Source organism: Fistularia commersonii, chromosome 17, assembly GCF_037954325.1.
Source record: "Fistularia commersonii isolate RoL2024-O1a breed Wild chromosome 17, RoL_Fcom_v1.0, whole genome shotgun sequence".
NCBI classification, from domain to species: domain Eukaryota; kingdom Metazoa; phylum Chordata; class Actinopteri; order Syngnathiformes; family Fistulariidae; genus Fistularia; species Fistularia commersonii.
The window spans coordinates 1,035,954-1,054,838 of NC_141300.1; the positions used below are offsets into that span (position 1 = coordinate 1,035,954).

The 18,885-nt window shown below is 46.6% G+C and overlaps 1 protein-coding gene and 1 long non-coding RNA gene across 7 annotated transcripts; both read right to left on the reverse strand.

Moving 5' to 3' along the window:
- Positions 1 to 9,490: 9,490 nt before the first annotated feature.
- On the reverse strand, positions 9,491 to 16,900 carry LOC147224621 (G protein-coupled receptor 22-like). 6 transcript variants are annotated; one of them, XM_086163039.1, is made up of 5 exons: positions 16,572 to 16,900; positions 13,139 to 14,637; positions 12,711 to 12,969; positions 10,418 to 12,631; positions 9,491 to 10,327 (listed from the first exon to the last, which is right to left on the reverse strand). In XM_086163039.1, exon 2 carries the CDS (start codon positions 14,631 to 14,633, stop codon positions 13,320 to 13,322), a length of 1,314 nt encoding a protein of 437 aa, XP_086019165.1. In that variant the 5' UTR covers positions 14,634 to 14,637; positions 16,572 to 16,900; the 3' UTR covers positions 9,491 to 10,327; positions 10,418 to 12,631; positions 12,711 to 12,969; positions 13,139 to 13,319. The 6 variants fall into 6 exon arrangements, with proteins under 6 accessions (XP_086019165.1, XP_086019163.1, XP_086019167.1 ...); XM_086163037.1 differs by adding an exon at positions 16,357 to 16,451 and having other exon boundaries at positions 9,491 to 12,631; positions 16,572 to 16,890; XM_086163041.1 differs by having other exon boundaries at positions 9,491 to 12,631; positions 13,380 to 14,637.
- Positions 16,901 to 18,796, reverse strand: LOC147224622 (uncharacterized). Its single transcript, XR_015107356.1, has 3 exons — positions 17,682 to 18,796; positions 17,449 to 17,586; positions 16,901 to 17,345 (listed from the first exon to the last, which is right to left on the reverse strand). It is a non-coding gene; the product is annotated as an uncharacterized LOC147224622 (long non-coding RNA).
- Between the last annotated feature and the right edge of the window lie 89 nt (positions 18,797 to 18,885).

The following is an 18,885-nucleotide window of genomic DNA, read 5'->3' on the forward strand; positions in this document are numbered from 1 at the left end:
CAACTTGGTGAGATTAACACTTTTCAACAAATGTCTATATTTATTAAACCTGCAGCTGGATTTGAGTGATTTTGACATATTGTTTAGAATCATGAAACACTGTTGAAGATAGCCCTGAGTTAATGAATACTTGAATCTTCTTCTTCTTTTTCGGGCTTTTCCCCCTCAGGGGGCTCCACAGGGGTCTCTCCTTTCCAGCGCATACCTCCACCTCTCTAGATTCTCCTTAACCTGTTTGCTGCTCTCACTACAGATCACAATGTCATCTCTAAGTATTATGGTCCATTAAGACTCCTGTCTCACTACTGCAAACAAGAAGGGACTCAGAGCTGATCTCTTTTAAACCTGCGGCTGGATTTGAGTGAATTTAACATTTATTGGGTATAATCACATCCTATTAAACATATCTCAGCAGCCATTTCCATCCTTTTTGCAAAATCTACCACCATCTGTCCCTCTGCATTCCTATCCTGGATACCAAATCTGCCCAGAGAGGACAGAGAGGGAAATGTATTGACAGATGCTAGAAGAGCGATGGGAAGATGGAAAGAGTACTTTGAAGAGCTGATGAATGTGGAAAATGAAAGAGAGGCAAGGGTAGAAGAGGGGACTATTGTAGACCACAAAGTAGCACAAATTAGTAAAAGTGAAGTGAGGAAGGCATTGAAGAGGAGAGGACGGCATTGAAGAGGATGAAGAGTGGAAAAGCATTTGGTCCCGATGATAGATCATTCAAGGGATATCAACACCTAGTCCTACACAACAGATCTTTGGAATTGTTTGAAGCTGGTGTCGAGTGCTGAAATATGTAAAATAGGAAGTGCTTGTAGCACTTACTACAACTATAATAGGGTTTGGTCAAGAACTAGAAATGGTTACAAGATAGAAACACCACCGACCAATTATTAGTTAAAATGTCGCTTGTTTATCAAAACAATGAAAGCAGTTAGTTAAAGTAGTAACTGCAAATCGGTACCATATAGACATTTACCAGTGGTGGTCCGTGCATTTTACACCTAGGCCTTCAGTCGTGCTTCGAATCAATCCACCCCCAAATAATTAGTTAAAGGCTATAAAAAAAAACATATTATTATGCAGAAATGCAGTATAAAGAGAGGTTCTTCGCAGATAGATAACCTGTGTAGTGTTAAAATTGGCCCGAGGGAGCGCATCACGTGTCAACAAAGGGTGCCCAACTGTGTACTCCTCCACTGACACCCCCACGTGTAATCGATCGCACACCCGGCGGTTTTGTCCGGGGCGTGGCCCGGCACCACAAGTGCCACAATTCCAAGAGTTTGTAAAACAAGTCCTTATTAGGAAATAAGCCCGACCGTTGAGGCGATGGTATAAAATGACTGCGCCTCCTCGGCTTGGGGCCAGAACCTCCTCACCAGCACATCCGCTGGACGTGTCTCAGCGGGTGTCCAGAGAGGGAGAACGATCCTCTTGAACGGATGACATTGATTCTAGCCCAGGATATCTCTGGTCCGGGATATCTCCTAAGTATATTTCCTGACTTTGAATAAACCATTCTTGTTTGATCAGTTCCTGAACACACCGGGAAAACAAAAGTCTGGTCCCGTGGCGGGAGCCACAAAAACAGACAGTAGCCACAATAAATGCTTATAAACTTGCATTATTATTTAAGGAAATAGCAGCATTATACTCACCAAAATTCTGGTCATTTGTAGACAAAATCCATCCTCCTTTCTTTCCTCAAATAGAGTTCAATTATTCTGTCATACAGATTATCTGTGTGCTTCGGCTCCAAGCACCCCCAGCAATACAATTTGCAGTGTAGCTCGAAGCCTGTGAGCCAGGGGTATCGGTCGTAGTTTGTGGCTTGAAAATGTCGGGCAAATCCTTCTTCTGGTTGTGACAGGTTCGCTAGCTTAGGAGTTGCCCGACCTTTCTTTACCATGTCCAGTTTTTTTTCAAAAAGAAGATCGCTTTAACAGTATATTAGTAACTAAACCCGTTTTTTTCCTCCTGCGGCCATTGTGGGTTGAAAAACACGATATTAAACAAACACAACTATATTTCTGTTCACAGCTCGCTAGTACGCTTCTCCTCGCTAATACACTTGTCCACTCTGTGACTATGCAATCAGAGGGTGTGAAGACGCTGACGTTGCTGAAGCCTGCTAGAAGGCTTTGATGTCGCCAACTCAAAATCTGATTGGTTGAAGCAACAGCGTCCTCAACACTAATTTTTTGCATAAAGGGCTTGCAGAACCGATTGTGCAAGTTAGCGAGTGAAAGCAAAGCTATCCCTTCTTACAACCATGTTGAGATCCACTCTCGGTAGACAGTTAAAAAACTACTATTGGCATTGCAGTTCAAAATCCACGTTCCCAAAAAGCAAAGAGAACAGAAGAGTCGGGAGGTTCTCCTACCGATGTCATATCCAGTCGTGGTGAGGCTCTTATTGTGGTAGCTCGCCATCAAGCATTCATATCCATGCACAGGAGGCATGGGCTCCACAGTTCACTGTTTCTAATACAATCCTTAAGTCAGCAGGAAAATGTTCAAAGTAACCACAGTCTATCAACATGGATGTGAAAATTAAATAAAACACTTTGAAAGATAAAATGAACATCAGAAATACTTAATATCTGTTCCTTGCTTTGTTCACTGACTCGATGAACTCAACAACATGACTTTCTATATTATGGTGTTTTTTTCCTTTTTTTTTCTCGTAACTTCTGGACCAAAATCGCGATTAGCATTATGATTGGTTGATAGAGCTACCACTTCTTAAAGCAACAGTGGGATTAAAACTAAATGAATAATTAATTCACCAACAATAGGAAATTATATTTTAATACTATTTTCCTCAGTTAGACATTTTTATATCACTAACATGACTTGTTAAAAAAATGGTGAAATTCTACTCAATATTTATTCTTATTTATTCAGGTATTTATTGAATACAGCCTCAAATGCAGCCTCAGGGTGGCACTGGGCCGTGTCTCTCCAAGCCTGCCTTGGGGGGGGCACGGAGCAGTGTCTCCCTGTGCCGGTCCCAAGCCCGGATAAATGCAGAGGGTTGCGTCAGCAAGGGCATCCGGCGTAAAAACTTCTGCCAAAACCAAACATGCGAGTCAACCATAATCGTGGACCGGGTTAGCAACGACCGCCATTGGTACTGATGACCTACAGGGTACTAATGGAAATTGGGCTACTGTGGGTCGAAGAACAAGAACAAGAAGAAGAGGGGGAATGCATATGCAGAAGCAGAGAGAGGGGGAAAGGAAAGAGCCTGGGACTGAGAGTAGGGACTTTGAATATTGGGACTATGACAGGAAAAGGTAGAGGTTGGTCGTCATGATGCAGAGATGGAAGGTGGATGTACTGTGTGTCCAGGAGACCAGTTGGAAAGGTAGTAAGGCTAGAAGCTTAGAAGCAGGCTTTAAGTTTAACTATCATGGTACTGACAAGAAGAGAAATGGAGTAGGAGGTATCTTGAAGGAGGAGTTCATAAGGAAAATTCTGGAGGTGAAAAGAATGTCAGATAGACTTATGAGTCTGAAACTGGAAATTGAAGGTGTGATGCTCAATGTTGTTAGTGGCTATGCCCCACAGGTGGGATATGAATCTGAAGAGAAGGAGAAATTCCTGAATGAGTTGGATGAAGTGATGCAGAATATTCCCAGAGATGAGAGTGGTAATTGGAGCAGACTTCAATAGACGTGTTGGTGCAGGCAATAGAGAGTATGAAGATGTGATGGGCAGATTTGGTATACAGCATACTAACGCAGAGGGACAGATGGTGGTAGATTTTGCAAAAAGGATGGAAATGCCTGTAGTGATCACTTTTTGTTGACCTGTGAACACTTTTTTCTAGAAAAGACGGGACATAGGGTAATCTACCAGAGCCCGTAAGAGCAGGCAGGTAGACTACATCTTTTATAGACAAGGTAACTTGAAAGAGATCAGTGACTGCAAAGTAGTTATAGGTGAGGGTGTGCAGAGGCAGAGCAAAGGACAAAGTGGTGGTTTTCAGGAAGGAGTTGAGAAAGGCTCTGGGTGGTCAGGGAGAGCTTCCAGATGACTGGATGACAACAGCTAGTGCTATCAGGGAGACAGGAAGTTGTGTACTTGGTGTGTCACCTGGAAGGAAAAGTATATAGGGAGACCTGATGGTGGAATGAGGGAGTGCAGGCGTATATACTGAGAGTTGTTAGCAAAGAAGAAATGGAATACTGAGAGGACTGAAGAGAACAGACAGGAGTACAGGGTGATACAACCTCAGGAAAAGATAGAGGTAGCAAAGGGCGTACGATGACTTGTATGCCCGGTCGGATAGTAATGGAGGGTGAGAATGATCTCTACAGCTTGGCAAAACAGAGAGATAAAGATGGAAAGGATGTACAACAGGTCCAGGTGATTAAGGATAGAGAGGGAATGTACTGACACATGCTAGAAGAGTGATGGGACGATGGAAAGAGTACTTTGAAGAGCTAATGAATGTGGAAAATGAAAGAGAGGCAAGGGTAGAAGAGGTGACTATTGTAGACCACAAAGTAGCACAGACCAAAAAGTAAAAATGAAGTGAGGAGACATTGAAGAGGATGAAAAGTGGAGAGGTAGTGGTTCCTGATGATATACATGATGTACACAAAATCATTTGCATGGACATATGAGTTTCAGTTTCAACCCTTGTTTCCCTGCAAATAAAGAAATAAATATAAATTTCTTAGTCTTTCATAGAGTTAAACTTTTATTTTTTATCCATTATAGGTCCATCATAGGTTCTTAACACGGTCATTAGAAGACATAGCTTTTCTTTCACTTGCTAACTTGCATCTTTTTGCTAAAGGACTGATTGAGTAGCAAAATTTTGGTAACTATAGAACTGGATATTCACTTTATGTTTTAGTTTGTGTGGCAAATCTTGAATATGTTGACCTGTAAATCTGATGCTTAATGTAACTCAATGGTTACTATAGTTGAAATAACCTGCAATTAGGTAGCTCATACTAATACTGGATTTCTTTACACTAAAATAGGCCTATGTTGATTTAAAAGAAAGATAACTAGTTAAAACAAAATAACTTACGGCTTAAACATTTAAAAGTAGGAACTAAATAAGAGCATATGATGGACAAAGACCAAAACAAAAAAATTTAAATCTGTGGAAGGATAAGATATCTATTTCTTTAAGGGAAGCAAGGGTTGAAACTGAAATTCATATTTGTATGTCTCTGCAAGTGATTTTGTGCACCTAATGTTTCTCTGTTTTATAAACAAGCCGGCATTTAAACCAATTATTGGTCGTTGGTGTCTATGTTGTAATTATCATAACTGCTCTTTCCTCGAATCCAGTTCTGGTTCAAAACCTATTATATTTGTAGTGAGTGCTACAATCACGTCCTAGTCTACATTGTTCAGCAGCCACCAGCTTTAAAGAATTCCAAAGTTATTAACAACTTGTGTCTAAAAGCTTCAGCTTGATGAGATAAACACTGTTTGACCACCGTGGCTATATCTTTCATTCCTGCAGCTGGATTTGAGTGATTTTGTATGCATATATTGTGTAGAATCAGGTAACCCAGGTGAGGATAGCTATAAGTGAATAAATATTTGAATAAATAAGAATAGATATTGAGTAGAATTTTACAATTTCTTAAAAAAGTGATTAGTGATACAAAAATGTCTAAATGAGATAAATAGTATTAAAATATAATTTATATTGTTGGTGAATTAATTTTTCATTAAGTTTAATAATACTGTTTCTGAAGGAAGTGGTATGTCTATCAACCAATCATAATGCTGATAGCGATTTTTTACCAGAAATTGCAAGAAAAAAAAAAGAAAAGAAAAAAACATGATATAGAAAGTCATGCTGTTGAATTCATCAAGTCAGTGAAAAAAAGGAACAGATATTAAGTATTTCTGACGTAATCATTTCAAGTCACCAAATCCAGTTCTGCACCAAACCCTATGATATTTGTAGTAAGCGCTATAATCATGTCCTATTCTACATATTTCAGAACCAGACACTAGCTTTAAAGAATTGCAAAGTTATTTACAACTTCTTCCAAAAAGCTTCAACATTGATTGTAAAATGTTGTCTTCAATGTGTAACACTAACCTGCGCCATTAGTTACCATCATGGGGGATTTGAGTCAATTTGAATTACTCTTACCCTAATATGTTACTTTAACATAGCCTACCAGGCACGTTCTCAGTTCGTTGTTTATGCGTCAAATAGGCTATACTGATTAAGGCTGTTGTTCTCTATTCTATTTTTATTTTGAATTTCCTTTCAAGATAAAATGTCTATTCTTAGTGTTGGATTTTATCAAATACATTTCCCCCAAATGTGACTTATACCCCAGCACGACTTATATATGTTTTTTTTTTTCATTCTTTATTATGAATTTTGTCTGTTGAGACTTATAATCTGGAGCGACGTGTAATCCGAAAAATACGGTATGTCAAAATCACTCAAATCCAGAATCTAGTGAAGTGAATACTCCAACTTCTTTTCCTCAACCTGTTCTCTGCTCTCACTAGTGATCACAATGTCATCTGCAAACATCATGGTCCATGGAGATTCCTCTCTAACGTCATCTGTCAGCCTGTCCATCACCATTGTGAACAAGAAGAGGCTCAGATTTGATCCATGATGGAGTCCCACCTCCACCTTGAACTTCTCTGTTACCCCTACAGCACACCACACCACTGTCTCACAGCTAGGATACATGTCCTGCACCAGTCTAATATACTTCTCTACCACTCCAGATTTCCTTATACAATACCAGAGCTCCTCTCTTGGCACCCTGTCATATGCTTTTTCTTGGTCTACAAAAACACAATGCAACTCCCACTGACCTTCTCTGTACTTTTCTATTAGCATTCTTAACACAAATACTGCATCTCTAGTACTCTTCCTAGGCATGAAGCCATACTGCTGTTCACAAATGCTGACTTCCGCTCTCAGTCTAGTTTCCACTACTCTTTCCCATGACTTCAAAGTTGGCTCACCAACTTTATCCCTCTATAGTTGCCGCAATTCTGCACATCCCCCTTATTCTTAAAAATGGGCACCATCACACTTCATCCCATTCTTCAGGCATCTTCTCACGCTCTAAGATCCAGTTGAATAATCTCTGCTAGACACTTCCACACATCCACATGTATATCCTCAGGACCTACTGCCTTTCCTCTCTTCATCCTCTTCAATGCCTTCCTCACTTTTATTAATCTGTGCTACTTTGTAGTCTACAATAGTCACCTCTTCTACCCTTGCCTTTCTTTCATTTTCCATATTCATCAGCTCTTCAAAGTACCGCATTTTCCACACTATAAAGCTCGCCTAAAAGCCTTAAATCTTCTCAAGAACCAACAATGCGCCTTAAAACCCGGTGCGCCTTATGGATCAATATTGAGCCACAGGAGGTCTCGCAAATACCGGCAAGAGCTACCGGCATGTATGGTACCGTATTGTGAATGCACTAACTTGTTTTGGGAGTGAACAGAGTTGTCGGAACGTTGGTTTGTATTTTATTAATTAAGTTTGACTGACTTATCCGACTGTTTTGTTGACATTCCCTTTAGCGCAGCTCCATTTAGTGGATGCATAACGCAACCCCCGCCACTACTGTAGCTTCTATTATATGCGCCTTAAAATGCGGTGCACCTTATAGATGACATTTTTTAAAATAGGCCATTCATTGAAGGTGCGCCTTATATTACGGTGCGCCTTATGGCGCAGAAAACACGGTACTCTTTCCATCGTCCCACCACTCCTCTAGCATCTGTATGTACATTTCCCTCTCTATCCTTCATGACCCAGAACAGTTGTAGAGCCTTTCCATCTTTATCTCTCGGTTTTGCCCGCCAGCCTGTATAGATCATTCTCTCCCTCCTTACTGTCCAACCAAGCATACAGGTCATCGTATGCCCTTTGTTTTGCCTTTGCTATCTCTATCTTTAACTTACGTTATATCTCCCTGTACTCCTGTCTGTTCGCTTCAGTCCTTTCAGTATCCTACTTCTTCTTTGCTAACCGCTTTCTCTGTATATACTCCTGCACTTCCTTATTCCACCACCAAGTCTCCTTATCTACTTTCCTCCCAGATGACACACCAAGTGCTCTTCTACCTGTCTCCCTGATAACACTAGCTGTTGTTGTCCAATCATCTGGAAGCTCACCCTGACCACCCAGACCCTTTCTCAACTCCTCCCTGAAAACCATGCAATACTCCTCCCTTTTCAGCTTCCACCATTTTATCCTCTGCTCTGTCTTTGTCCTCTTCATCTTCCTTGTCACCAGAGTCATCCTACAAACCACCATCCTATGCTGTCTGGCTACACTCTCACCTACAACTACTTTGCAGTCACTGATCTCTTTCGGGTTACCTCGTCTATACAAGATGTAGTCTACCTGCGTGCTTCTACCTCCGCTCTTATAAGTTACCCTAGGTTCCTGTTTTTTCTGGAAAAAGGTATTCACTACAGCCATTTCCATCCTTTTTGCAAAATCTACCACCATCTGTCCCTCTGCATTCCTATCCTGGATACCACATCTGCCCATCACTTCTTCATCCCCTCTATTGCCTTCACCAACATGACCATTGAAGTCTGCACCAATTATCACTGTCTCATTTCTGGGAATATTCTGCATCACTTCATCTAAATCATTCCAGAACTTCTCCTTCTCTTCAGATTCACATCCCACCTGTGGGGCATAGCCACTAACAACATTGAGCATCACACCTTCAATTTCTAGTTTCAGACTCATAAGTCTATCTGACATTCTTTTCACCTCTAGGACGTTCCTTACAAACTCCTCCTTCAAGATAATTCCTACTCCATTTCTCTTCTTGTCAGTACCATAATAGTCCAACTTAAAGCCTGCTCCTAAGCTTCTAGCCTTACTACCTTTCCACTTGGTCTCCTGGACACACAGTACATCCACCTTCCTTCTCTGCATCATGTCGATCAACTCTCTACCTTTTCCTGTCATAGTCCCAATATTCAAAGTCCCTACTCTCAGTCCCAGACTCTTTCCTTTCCCCCTCTCTCTCTGCTTCCGAACACGCACTCCTCCTCTTCTTCTTGTTCTTGTTCTTCGACCCACAGTAGCCCAATTTCCATTAGTACCCTGTAGGTCATCAGTACCAATGGCGGTCGTTGTTAACCCGGTCCGCGACCGATCCGGTATGGTATAGTTTTTGTTGACTCACATGTTTGGTTTTGGCAAAAGTTTTACGCCGGATGCCCTTCCTGACACAACCCTATGCATTTATCCAGGCTTGGGACTGGCACAGGGAGACACTGCTCCGTGCCCCCTCAAGGCAGGCTTGGAGAGACATAGGCCAGTGCCGCCCTGTGGCTGCATTTCAATTCAAAATTTATTATTATCATTTATTCAAGTATTTATTAACTTATGGCTATCGTCACCAGGGTTACATGATTCTAGACAATGTATTTCAAAATCACTCAATTCCAGCTGCAGGAAGAAAAGATATAGCCACGGTGGTCAAAAGGTGTTTATCTCCTTTTACATTTTGCCATCAACCAGGTGTTTTCCCTGATTATAACGTTACAATGTAATTTCTTTCTTTTCATATGATACAGTCGGGCCAAAGGTTGGTCTGGTATGTGTTTGTGTATTTTTGCATGTATGTATGTGAATACGCACATACATGCACACATACATACATTCATGATGCATATATACATTTGATTTGAATATATAAAGTTTACAAATCTTTTGTATTTTAATTACTTCAATCATTTTTGGAGAACATGTAGAGAATCCACATGGGAGAATCCAGGCATAACGGAATGAAACCAGTAATCTTACAGCTGTGGGTGGAGGGTCTCACTATGCTTTCATGGTGTCTGTGAAGGAGATTCAGGGTTCCTGGTCATAGACGCACCTGAACGACTCCCTCGACACCCAAGCAGCAAGCCCAAAGCCCACAAGGGGATGCTGTTGTCCCATGTAAGCAGCGCTGGTGCAGTCACACTGATCTCATTCTTTTAAAGAACCAGATGAGGGACCTGGAGAGAAGGGGTTCAGTCTGAGCATAAATATCTTGGTGGTGTCCTCAGTGGATGGGGGTCCAGACGAGGTCAGGTCAGAAACAGCTGATGGATAGAGCCCTATGGAGCTGGGGCTCCAGGCAACGGTTCTGTAACTGATGATGTTCTCAGACCTGATGGAGCTGATGGAGTTATGCAGAACGTAAAAGAATATTCTATACATGTATTCTCTGCAAAAACTTCTTGTGGCAACAGGACTTGAATTTCTTCACTTGAAGATGTTTCAGCCCTTCATCTGAGAGGCTTCCTCACGTCTCAATGACCTGTGGGGAGTGTTTTCAGAATGTTTTCAGTGATCCACCATACACACTTACCAGGCACCATACAACACACACATCACAGAAGACACACACCATAGTTACTCCTCCAGTGACACGAGGAGAAACAGATGGTGTCTGCTGGTCCTGTGTTTTCTAGGTTTCGTCTGGATACAAGGTTCCTCTGGTTGTCATTCAGCTTCCAGTCTCCAGGGCACGTCCACAGAGGATGACTGACTACTGTGACACTCCCCCCTGTAATGGCCAAGCTACAGAGGCAGCTTCACAAGGCCATGGTCTCTGGTCATTTTATCTATCATTTCAGATCCAGTCTGAGATCCATTTCATCCTGATTCGGCTTCCATCACAATCACCTCTAGAAGGTCATATATATCTCTGACCATCCAGGTCACCAAATGTCAGCTCCCTGTGAGGGACATTGACCCCCCTGCAGCTTTCTTACATCAAGGCTGCCCCCTTTGGCCCTGCCCCCCTATCTGTTAGCACGTTAGCTAAGAGAGGCAAGGCGGCGCTGCATCACCAGGATCAATGATGAGCGCTTCGATCATCTCCTGTCACACCAGGACGCCTGTGGGTCAAACCTCAGCCCAAGGGAGCCTCATCAGGTGATCGGCCTTCAGCAGTCCACAGAAACAAAGGAGAGTGAGATGTCACGACAGACAGACAGACAGACAGACAGACAGACAGACAGATAGACAGATAGACAGATAGACAGATAGACAGATAGATAGATAGATAGATAGGAATCTCAGAACCTCTTGATTCCTCCTGTTCCTCATGTTCTTCACTTTAAACAGGAGAGGAGTCACCTCAGATGGTGTCTACAGACCAGACATGAACCTCAAACAACTGTTCAAATCCAACACACACGCACACACACAAGCTCATCATGTATCTAAAGTATGTCCTCCAACCGCTCCGGCCCCCCATCCTTTCAGATATGTCTCAGGTGAGAAGCACCTGAGCTGTGATTGGTGGAGTGCTGCTGGTCTCGAGCTCACAGTGTGTGTGTGTGTGGGGGGGGGGGGGGGGTCGTCTGTTGTGAGTGCTGCAGAGAACACCACCCAAGAGAGGTCACTTCAAGATGAAGTGAAGGTCACGTTTGTGACGTGACTGGACCTCCACCTGTGAGGACAGTAACACCTGCTTCCAGATGTGGGGGAGGATGTGTGAGGAGACCTTCTAACTAGTCCATCCTGGTCGAGGAGCTGAGGAAATAATCTGATGTTTACATTCTGTCCTCAACGGCAGGTGGAAAGAATCTTCATAGAAAAGTAGCAAGTCCAAGGAAGGATGGAGACATTCATGAACAGCTGAGCTCATCTGAGTCTGGAGATCAGTGGACGTCAGGGGTTGGAACCCACAAGCCACAGGCTCCATGCTACAGTGCTACAACGTCAATCTTCAGTCTGATGATTTGTCTTTTCCGGTCAACTATCTTCCCAACCTGCAGATGATTTATGCAAATCTACATTAATCTGAGTGGCTCAGGAGGGTTCTTGGGTTGGAGCTGCAGGTTCCAGAGCAGTGTTTCTGTTCTGAGCTCCAGGACGGAGGCTGGGCTGAGGGTGGAAAACCCTGGAGAGGACCTCCAGAGGGTTGTAGGACAGAGGCTGCTAGTCCGAAGACCTTCAGATGCAACAGGCATAATCACACACACAACAACAACAGCAGTGTTTGTGTGTGTGTGTGTGGGGGGGGGGGGGGGGGGGTCTAGGAACTGCACATACGGCACATATCTTGGAGAGCATGTAGTCCTTGACAGCACTGTTAGCTCACTTCATCACAGTCCCCTAACAAGTGCTAGTTGTGCTACTCAAGCAGAGCAGTTTCTCCCGGAAATCATCTGCAGCTTCATGAATAAATCATTCCTCCTTATTTGGGCCAACTGTGGTTCAAAGATGCTCTCAGACAAAAATACAAGGCCGGCTGCTCCAGCATCCGCCACCATCCCTCCTCTCACACTCGCACACACACACACGCGCACACACGCACACGCACACACACACACACGCACACACACACACACACACACGCACACACACACACACACACACACACACACACACACACACACACACACACACACACACACACACACACACACACACACACACACGGAGGGACCAGAGTTCCTCTGCACAGGAGATGCAGTACAGCCGGAAGTACTCCAGGACCTGCACAGAGGAAGGACCCTTTGCAGGAAAACATCACCGTGGTGATGAAGGAATGACACCTGCTCCTATCACAACAGAGACAGTAGATGTTCCTCTGGGCTGGATACAGGGACTGTTGAAGACAAGCAGACTTTGGCTCAGAGAACAGGCAGGGGCTGTTGATCTTTTGAGCAACAAATTAACCACTTCACCTCCAGGTTATGCATCCTCGTAGCTGCGGATCCATCTTGGTCTGCCCCCCCCCCCATCCCCACCCCCACCCTGAAAGCAGGCAACAAGGTCGGCGCCCCCCGGTGGGGGTTTGGGGTGGAGGTGGAGGTGGAGGTGGAGGTGGAGGTGGAGGTGGAAGTGGGGTGGAGGTGAAGGTTGAGTGGAGGTGGAGGCTGCTGATGGTTGGCAATAACCTCACAGCTGGTGTCCAATCACTGGCAGCCGGACAGGAAGCGCTGGCTGGTAAGTGAACACAAAATTTATTATAAATATGCATATACATTATCAATCTCATGTCTCTCCCTTTAAAGATAGATATATATATATATGTATATTCCTAAACTGTCCGAGTAGATGAAGGTCCACAGTGAGCTTTAAGTCACTTTACAAAGAGCCATGCAATACTGACAGAGCTTCAGCACAGGAGGAACTACCAACGTCTGTCCTCAATAAATGCAGTTAAATATCCCTCCTGGTTCTTGTCCCGTCCATTGCGTCCTGTCCATTCCTTCCTGCTTCGGAGTGTCCCTCTCCCTGCCATCGTGGAGACCAGGCATCACATTCAGCTGCCCCTTCGGACTGAAGGCCCTTTACTCCACATCCTCGGAGGACAGACATTTTCGCTGAGCGTTCTTGTCCTCAAACGTCACCTTCTTGCTCCTCTTGGGGTCGATCCAGGAATTGTGGATGATGGCGTTGTTGGGAGTGGGATCGGCCTCAATGATCGACACTACCCGCTTCTTCATCTTGCTTTTCAGGACTTTCTGGAACTTCTGACGGGTGAAGGCGTAGAGCAGAGGGTGGAAGACAGTGGTCCCGTAGGCCATGACCAGGAAGCCCAGTCTTAACTTAACCATCAAGTCACTGGGACCCAGACTGAGGATGATAGTGTTCAGAATTGTGATAGGGGTCCAGCACAGGAGGAAGGTGGACACGATTAGAAGGGACATCCTGAAAACCCTCTTCTGGCGCTCCCTCCTCTCACGGTGGCGTTTGACAGCTCGCCGCAGGGCGATGATCACTGACACGGATGTGCGCATCCCCAGCGTGGGGTTGTGGCCTCCGCTGCTCTGTGAGGCGTTGGTGGTCTCCTGAGTCATCATGGCCGTCATGGGTGGGCGCTTTTTTCTGCGGGCCTTCTTCTTCTGGGAGGCATGGAAGCGTGTGCCAATGCGGATGTTGAGCGCCTGCAGGATCTTGGAATAGGTAATCAGCATGACGACGGCGGTGAAGAAGAAGATGGGGATCTGGGCAAGCAGGTGGTAGTAGAGGCCCAGCTCTGTGTAGTACTGGTTGGTGTGGATCACGTTCTCCACTGTAGTTTGGTTGAGGTCGGCATGGCCTCGGGCGAAAAAGCCCACCTCGATGAAGGGCACCAGGAAGCTCACCAGGGACAGGACCCACACGGTGGCCAGGAGGGCCAGGGCACGGCCCATGGTCAGGACACGGTTGGCCGGTTTCACCGAGATGTCGTAGCGGTCCAGGGTGATGGCGAGCACGTTAGCGGCCGTGGCTACGCTAGCGAAGGACACGCACGCCTCATGGAAGCAGCAGACCAGGGCAGTGTCTCCCTCCAAGGACAGCAGCACCACCACGATGGTCAGGGGGATGCAGCACACGCACACCAGCACGTCCAGCACGTGCAGATTCATCGTGACGATGTTACTGACGGAGCTGATGAGGTTGGACTTCATGCAGTAGAGGGCCAGGACAGTGAGGTTGGAGCTCAGGCCCAGCAGGATCTCCAGCATGAGGAAGCCGGTGAGGGACACCTGGAAGCTGACGGGGTAGGAATACGGCGTGGCTGCCGCCGGGCTCATGGTGCGGGCGATGGGCTCTGTGTTGTCTGTGACCGTGACGTTGCTCATGGTGGCTTCTTCTTTCAGGCCAGGCAGAACGTGCATTATCCTGCAGGACAGCGGACAGAGAGAGAACATTTTAGGAGAACATTGGACAATCATGTTCCACAGTCAAACCCAATGAACTGATCAAGTGAAACCAGCGGAGCCGGAGACGCCTCGCTGGGTGCTGCACACACCTCCTCCAGCTTCAGGTGAAGCTCAACAGATGATTTACAACACCTCAGAGAGGAGCTGCACTTTCTATCAGTGACTGGGCCCAGATTATTGAGCTGATTCCTGACAGAGTTTTCACCTGGTCTTGCACTGAAGGCCAGAGATTAACGAAGGAGGAGGAGAGGAGCGATGATGGAGGGCCACGTTGATGCTATTAGGATGGAATCAGGTTTCCAGAAGAGGCAGAGGTAATAGCTGTGGTCCATCTCAAAGGACTCGTCACTACTGGCAGGAGTTCAGTCTCCAATAAGTTACAAGACGATTAAGTGGAAGATCTGAGACCTTCTGACGAAGGTCAGATTGGAGGCAGGACTGAGATGGACTTGCAGCATTATCACCTCCAAGGAGAAAAACATCTTAGTGGAACGAAGTCCACGGCAGGAGCAGCCAGGCAGGAGAAGAAAGGATTATCTCTTTGAAAGACTCTCCTCGGTTTGGTGGAGGGATCGACGGACGGGTGGAGCACAGACAGAAGCTTCTAATCTCCTAATGTTCCCAAGCAGGAGAGACACAGCCGACAACATTTTGCTCCTGGAGGAGCTCTGAAATGTCAGCACTCAGATCCTCCTTGGAGGGAGATCTGTGCACCTGTATCTCACAAGGAGGCCACGATTGTCAAGTCCAGGATGGGTCCAGGAGGGTCCACCTTCCCGGCGGGTCTAAGAGCCACTCCTCCCGGAAATGGATCTTGTCTCTTGGGACCCTCTGTCCCAGGAGAGACACCATGAGTGGAGAAGATTAGCAGCATTCGTGAACACCGATCTGTCCTTGGACGGCAGGGACTGCACACAACATCTGACCGTGCTCCTCGAGACCACACATTTCCCACACAAGGGACAGAGAGACGAAGGCTCGTGGAATGGACTACAGAGACAGGAGGAGGAGGGGAAGAAGAAAAAGAAGAAGGAGGAGGAGGAGGTGGAGTGTGGGGGTGTGTTGGAGAAAACAAACAGTACAGGAGCAATTAAGCAAGGTGTCCTGAGCAAGGCGGTGAGGCTCCACTGTCTTCTGGAGCATCTGTGCCTCAGACAGTGGACTCCACAGAAATGTCACTGAATGGAATCTAACATCTAAGGAGAGCAGAAGATCTTCCAGCAGAATGAGAGAAGAACGTGACTGTCATGGCATGTGTAAATTCATCTGCAGCACTTCTCCAAGCCAGGAGGGAGGAAAGGATAATGCAGTTTTCATGAGGTGAGAGTGGAGAGCTTCAGAATTTAGATCCTTCAAACTTGTCCTGAAGACCACTGTTGTCCCTCAATGTTGCTGCTGAGCTGCTGCCGTCTTCTCCATGGGCTGCATCGTCAGTGCAGACGGAGGAGAAGCAGGATGTGGATCACGAAGGAGAAGATGGAGCTTCCAGGCACTCTACCTCTGATAAGGGGGTGAAGATCCATATCCGTCCAAAGCTCACACACACATCGCTTCCATATGTGTGTGTGTGTGTGTGTGTGCGGCTCAGACTGTACCTGAGCTGCGCGCGCACATACACACACACACACGCACAGGCATCCTGATGCATAAACAAGATAAGATGAATAAAAAAACAAACCCTCAGAAGCTCCTCAGAGTCTGGTGCTCTCAGGATCTGCTTAGAGAGGCTCGACAGGCAGGAAGCTGAACGTACACCTCCATCGGTTGGTCCTCCTACATCAGAACCATCTGCCTCAAATCAAGCGGAACTGTGAAGCCCACGCCGAGTTCAAGGATGGAACTTACAGACGCAACACCGAGCAAAGTCCCCCATCACAACTCAGAGAAGCTCACCATGCAGGCAGAAGACGCTTCGGAGCTGTTCAGCGTGCCGGCGTCCTGGTCGGCGAAGAAGATCTCTAGCTCCTTCCAGGTGGTAGTCCGAGGGTTAGGCTCTCACGGCGTGGAACGGTGAGCGGATGTTCCCTCCGTCCTGATGGCGGAAAGCGGGCTGGAGGAGATAGGTCCTCTCGGTCCGATCCATGCCCTCCATGTGGAGCCGCGTGCACGTTCTCCGCCGTTCTCCTGCGTCGCCTCCACGTCTGAACGGGAGTGAGAACCATCTCACGCCCAGGATCTCTATCTGCTGCTCTGCTCTGCTCTCCTCCCTCTCTCTCCCTCCATCCCCCCCTCTCACACTGCGGCTCTTTGCAGTGCTCCCCCTCTCCTGATTGGCCGGTAGTAATGGTGTTAACCCTTCCCTCCCCGGTAAAAGAGGCGGGGCTTCCTTTTGTTCTTCCCTGCCGCCGCCGGCCCGCATGTGTCGGACCGGGTCCTGGACAACACCGGCTCTGCCCGGAGACCTGCTGCAATGTGTGGGTTTGTGCTGGTGTGTGTGTGTTGAGGAATGGATGGATGGGTGAGCTCCAGCTGTGTGTGTGTGTGTGTGTGTGTGTGTGTGTGTGTGTGTTGTGTGTGTGTGTGTGTGTGTGTGTGTGTGTGTGTGTGTGTGTGTGTGTGTGCGTGATAGGAGGGATGATGGGGCCAGAGAGGCTGCAAAGTCAGGTGGTGTTTGTTTCTGTTGTCCCTGGTATGGAGGAGAGGAACAAGGAGATGGCAGGTCTGGCCCTGCAGGATATGAGGAGGAGAAGCAGGGATGAAGAAAAGTCAGCTAAGGAGATGGAGAAGAGGATCTCTGGCCGATGTGGTACAAGAAGTTGGGCTGTCAGACCAGCGAGAAGCGAGGGCCTCCTTCCGTTGTCCGGACTCCTCTGTCAGAAGCAATCATCATGGTATCTGAAGGCCTCCAGTGAAGAAGAGGAGGCTCTGATGAAGCGCCAGGTGCCGTCACCCCATCACTGCAATTTGTCTGGAAGGACATCCAACATTTCATCAAACCAACCAAGCCGCAGATGGGAGATGAAGATCACAACTGATGAAGATAAAGATGATAAGTCAGTTAACCTGCTGATGAGATGATGGTGATGTCCAAACACAAGAGGAATCAAAGCAACTGCGTTGAAGTTTGAGTTACAAGTGCAGATGGGGCTTAGACCCACAGGACCTCTCCTGAGGAACACCGATATGCCAGGAGGTATTATCCTGGGGGATTTATACTCCACCAATTACTGGGGGACGGAGACCAGCAGATGCGTGTGTAGGTGCTCCTGTGTGTTTGGGCTGGAGATATGAGGTCTGACAGACGGATGGAGATATGGAGATGATCGGACAAACCTTATCAGTGTGTGTGTGATGTAACACACACACACACACACACACACACACACACTCCAGCTCCTCAGGTGAGGTGTGAATGCTCGTCTGGTGTCCATGGAGATGAATACCATCCGAGGGGAGGCTGGTATCCATGTCCCCCCTGCAGACTTGTCTTCATTTGACATCACTGCACTGTCACTGTCTCCATTTCTGGTGTTTGCTAGATGTTGATGACCTCCTCCCAGGTGGTCTGAGGAATCATCCTCTCTGGCCTCCTCAAATAGAGAAGGTGCCGTGGGAGGCCGTCTCAGTCCTAACATTGGCAGGGGGGGGGGACAAACCTCCCTCTCCTCCACTCGGTGCTGCTGTGATTTGCTCCAGATCCCGCGGCTCCTCCACCTGCCCGCGGCTGATAAACAGAGAGGAGCCTGGAGGCTGCCCTGGTCTCGGTGACCTTCAGAGAGCTTGATGAGGACTGACCTCCAGCCTGCAGCAGGGTGTCTGGAGTAGAAGACATTTCACTGCCGGTGGCTGAGGAGCAGCTGCTGAAGATTCAGAGTGACTCCCGAAGGAGGAGATGCCGTCTCCAACCCTGGTTTTGGTTTAATGAGGTCTTCATGTGGTCAGAGATCTTCATTCGTCGAGGTTTTGATTCCAGAGCAGGTTATCGGTTTGACGACCTTCAGATTCATTCATTCATTCATCCATCCATGTGGGAATCCAAGCCGGGACCTCCTGCCGGTAAGGGTTGGAGCAACACCTCTGCATGGTGCTAATTTCATTGTCTCATCTTTGCAATGAAGTCTTTGCTGGAACTTCAAGCTCCATCTAGATAAATCTCAGAGTTGAAGGGGAAACAGGATCTAGGGTTAGAGAAGGGAGAGGAGAAGGACGAGGACAAAGAGGAGGAGGAGAAGTTCTCTGAGGTCTGTAGAGCTTCCATTCTGGAATC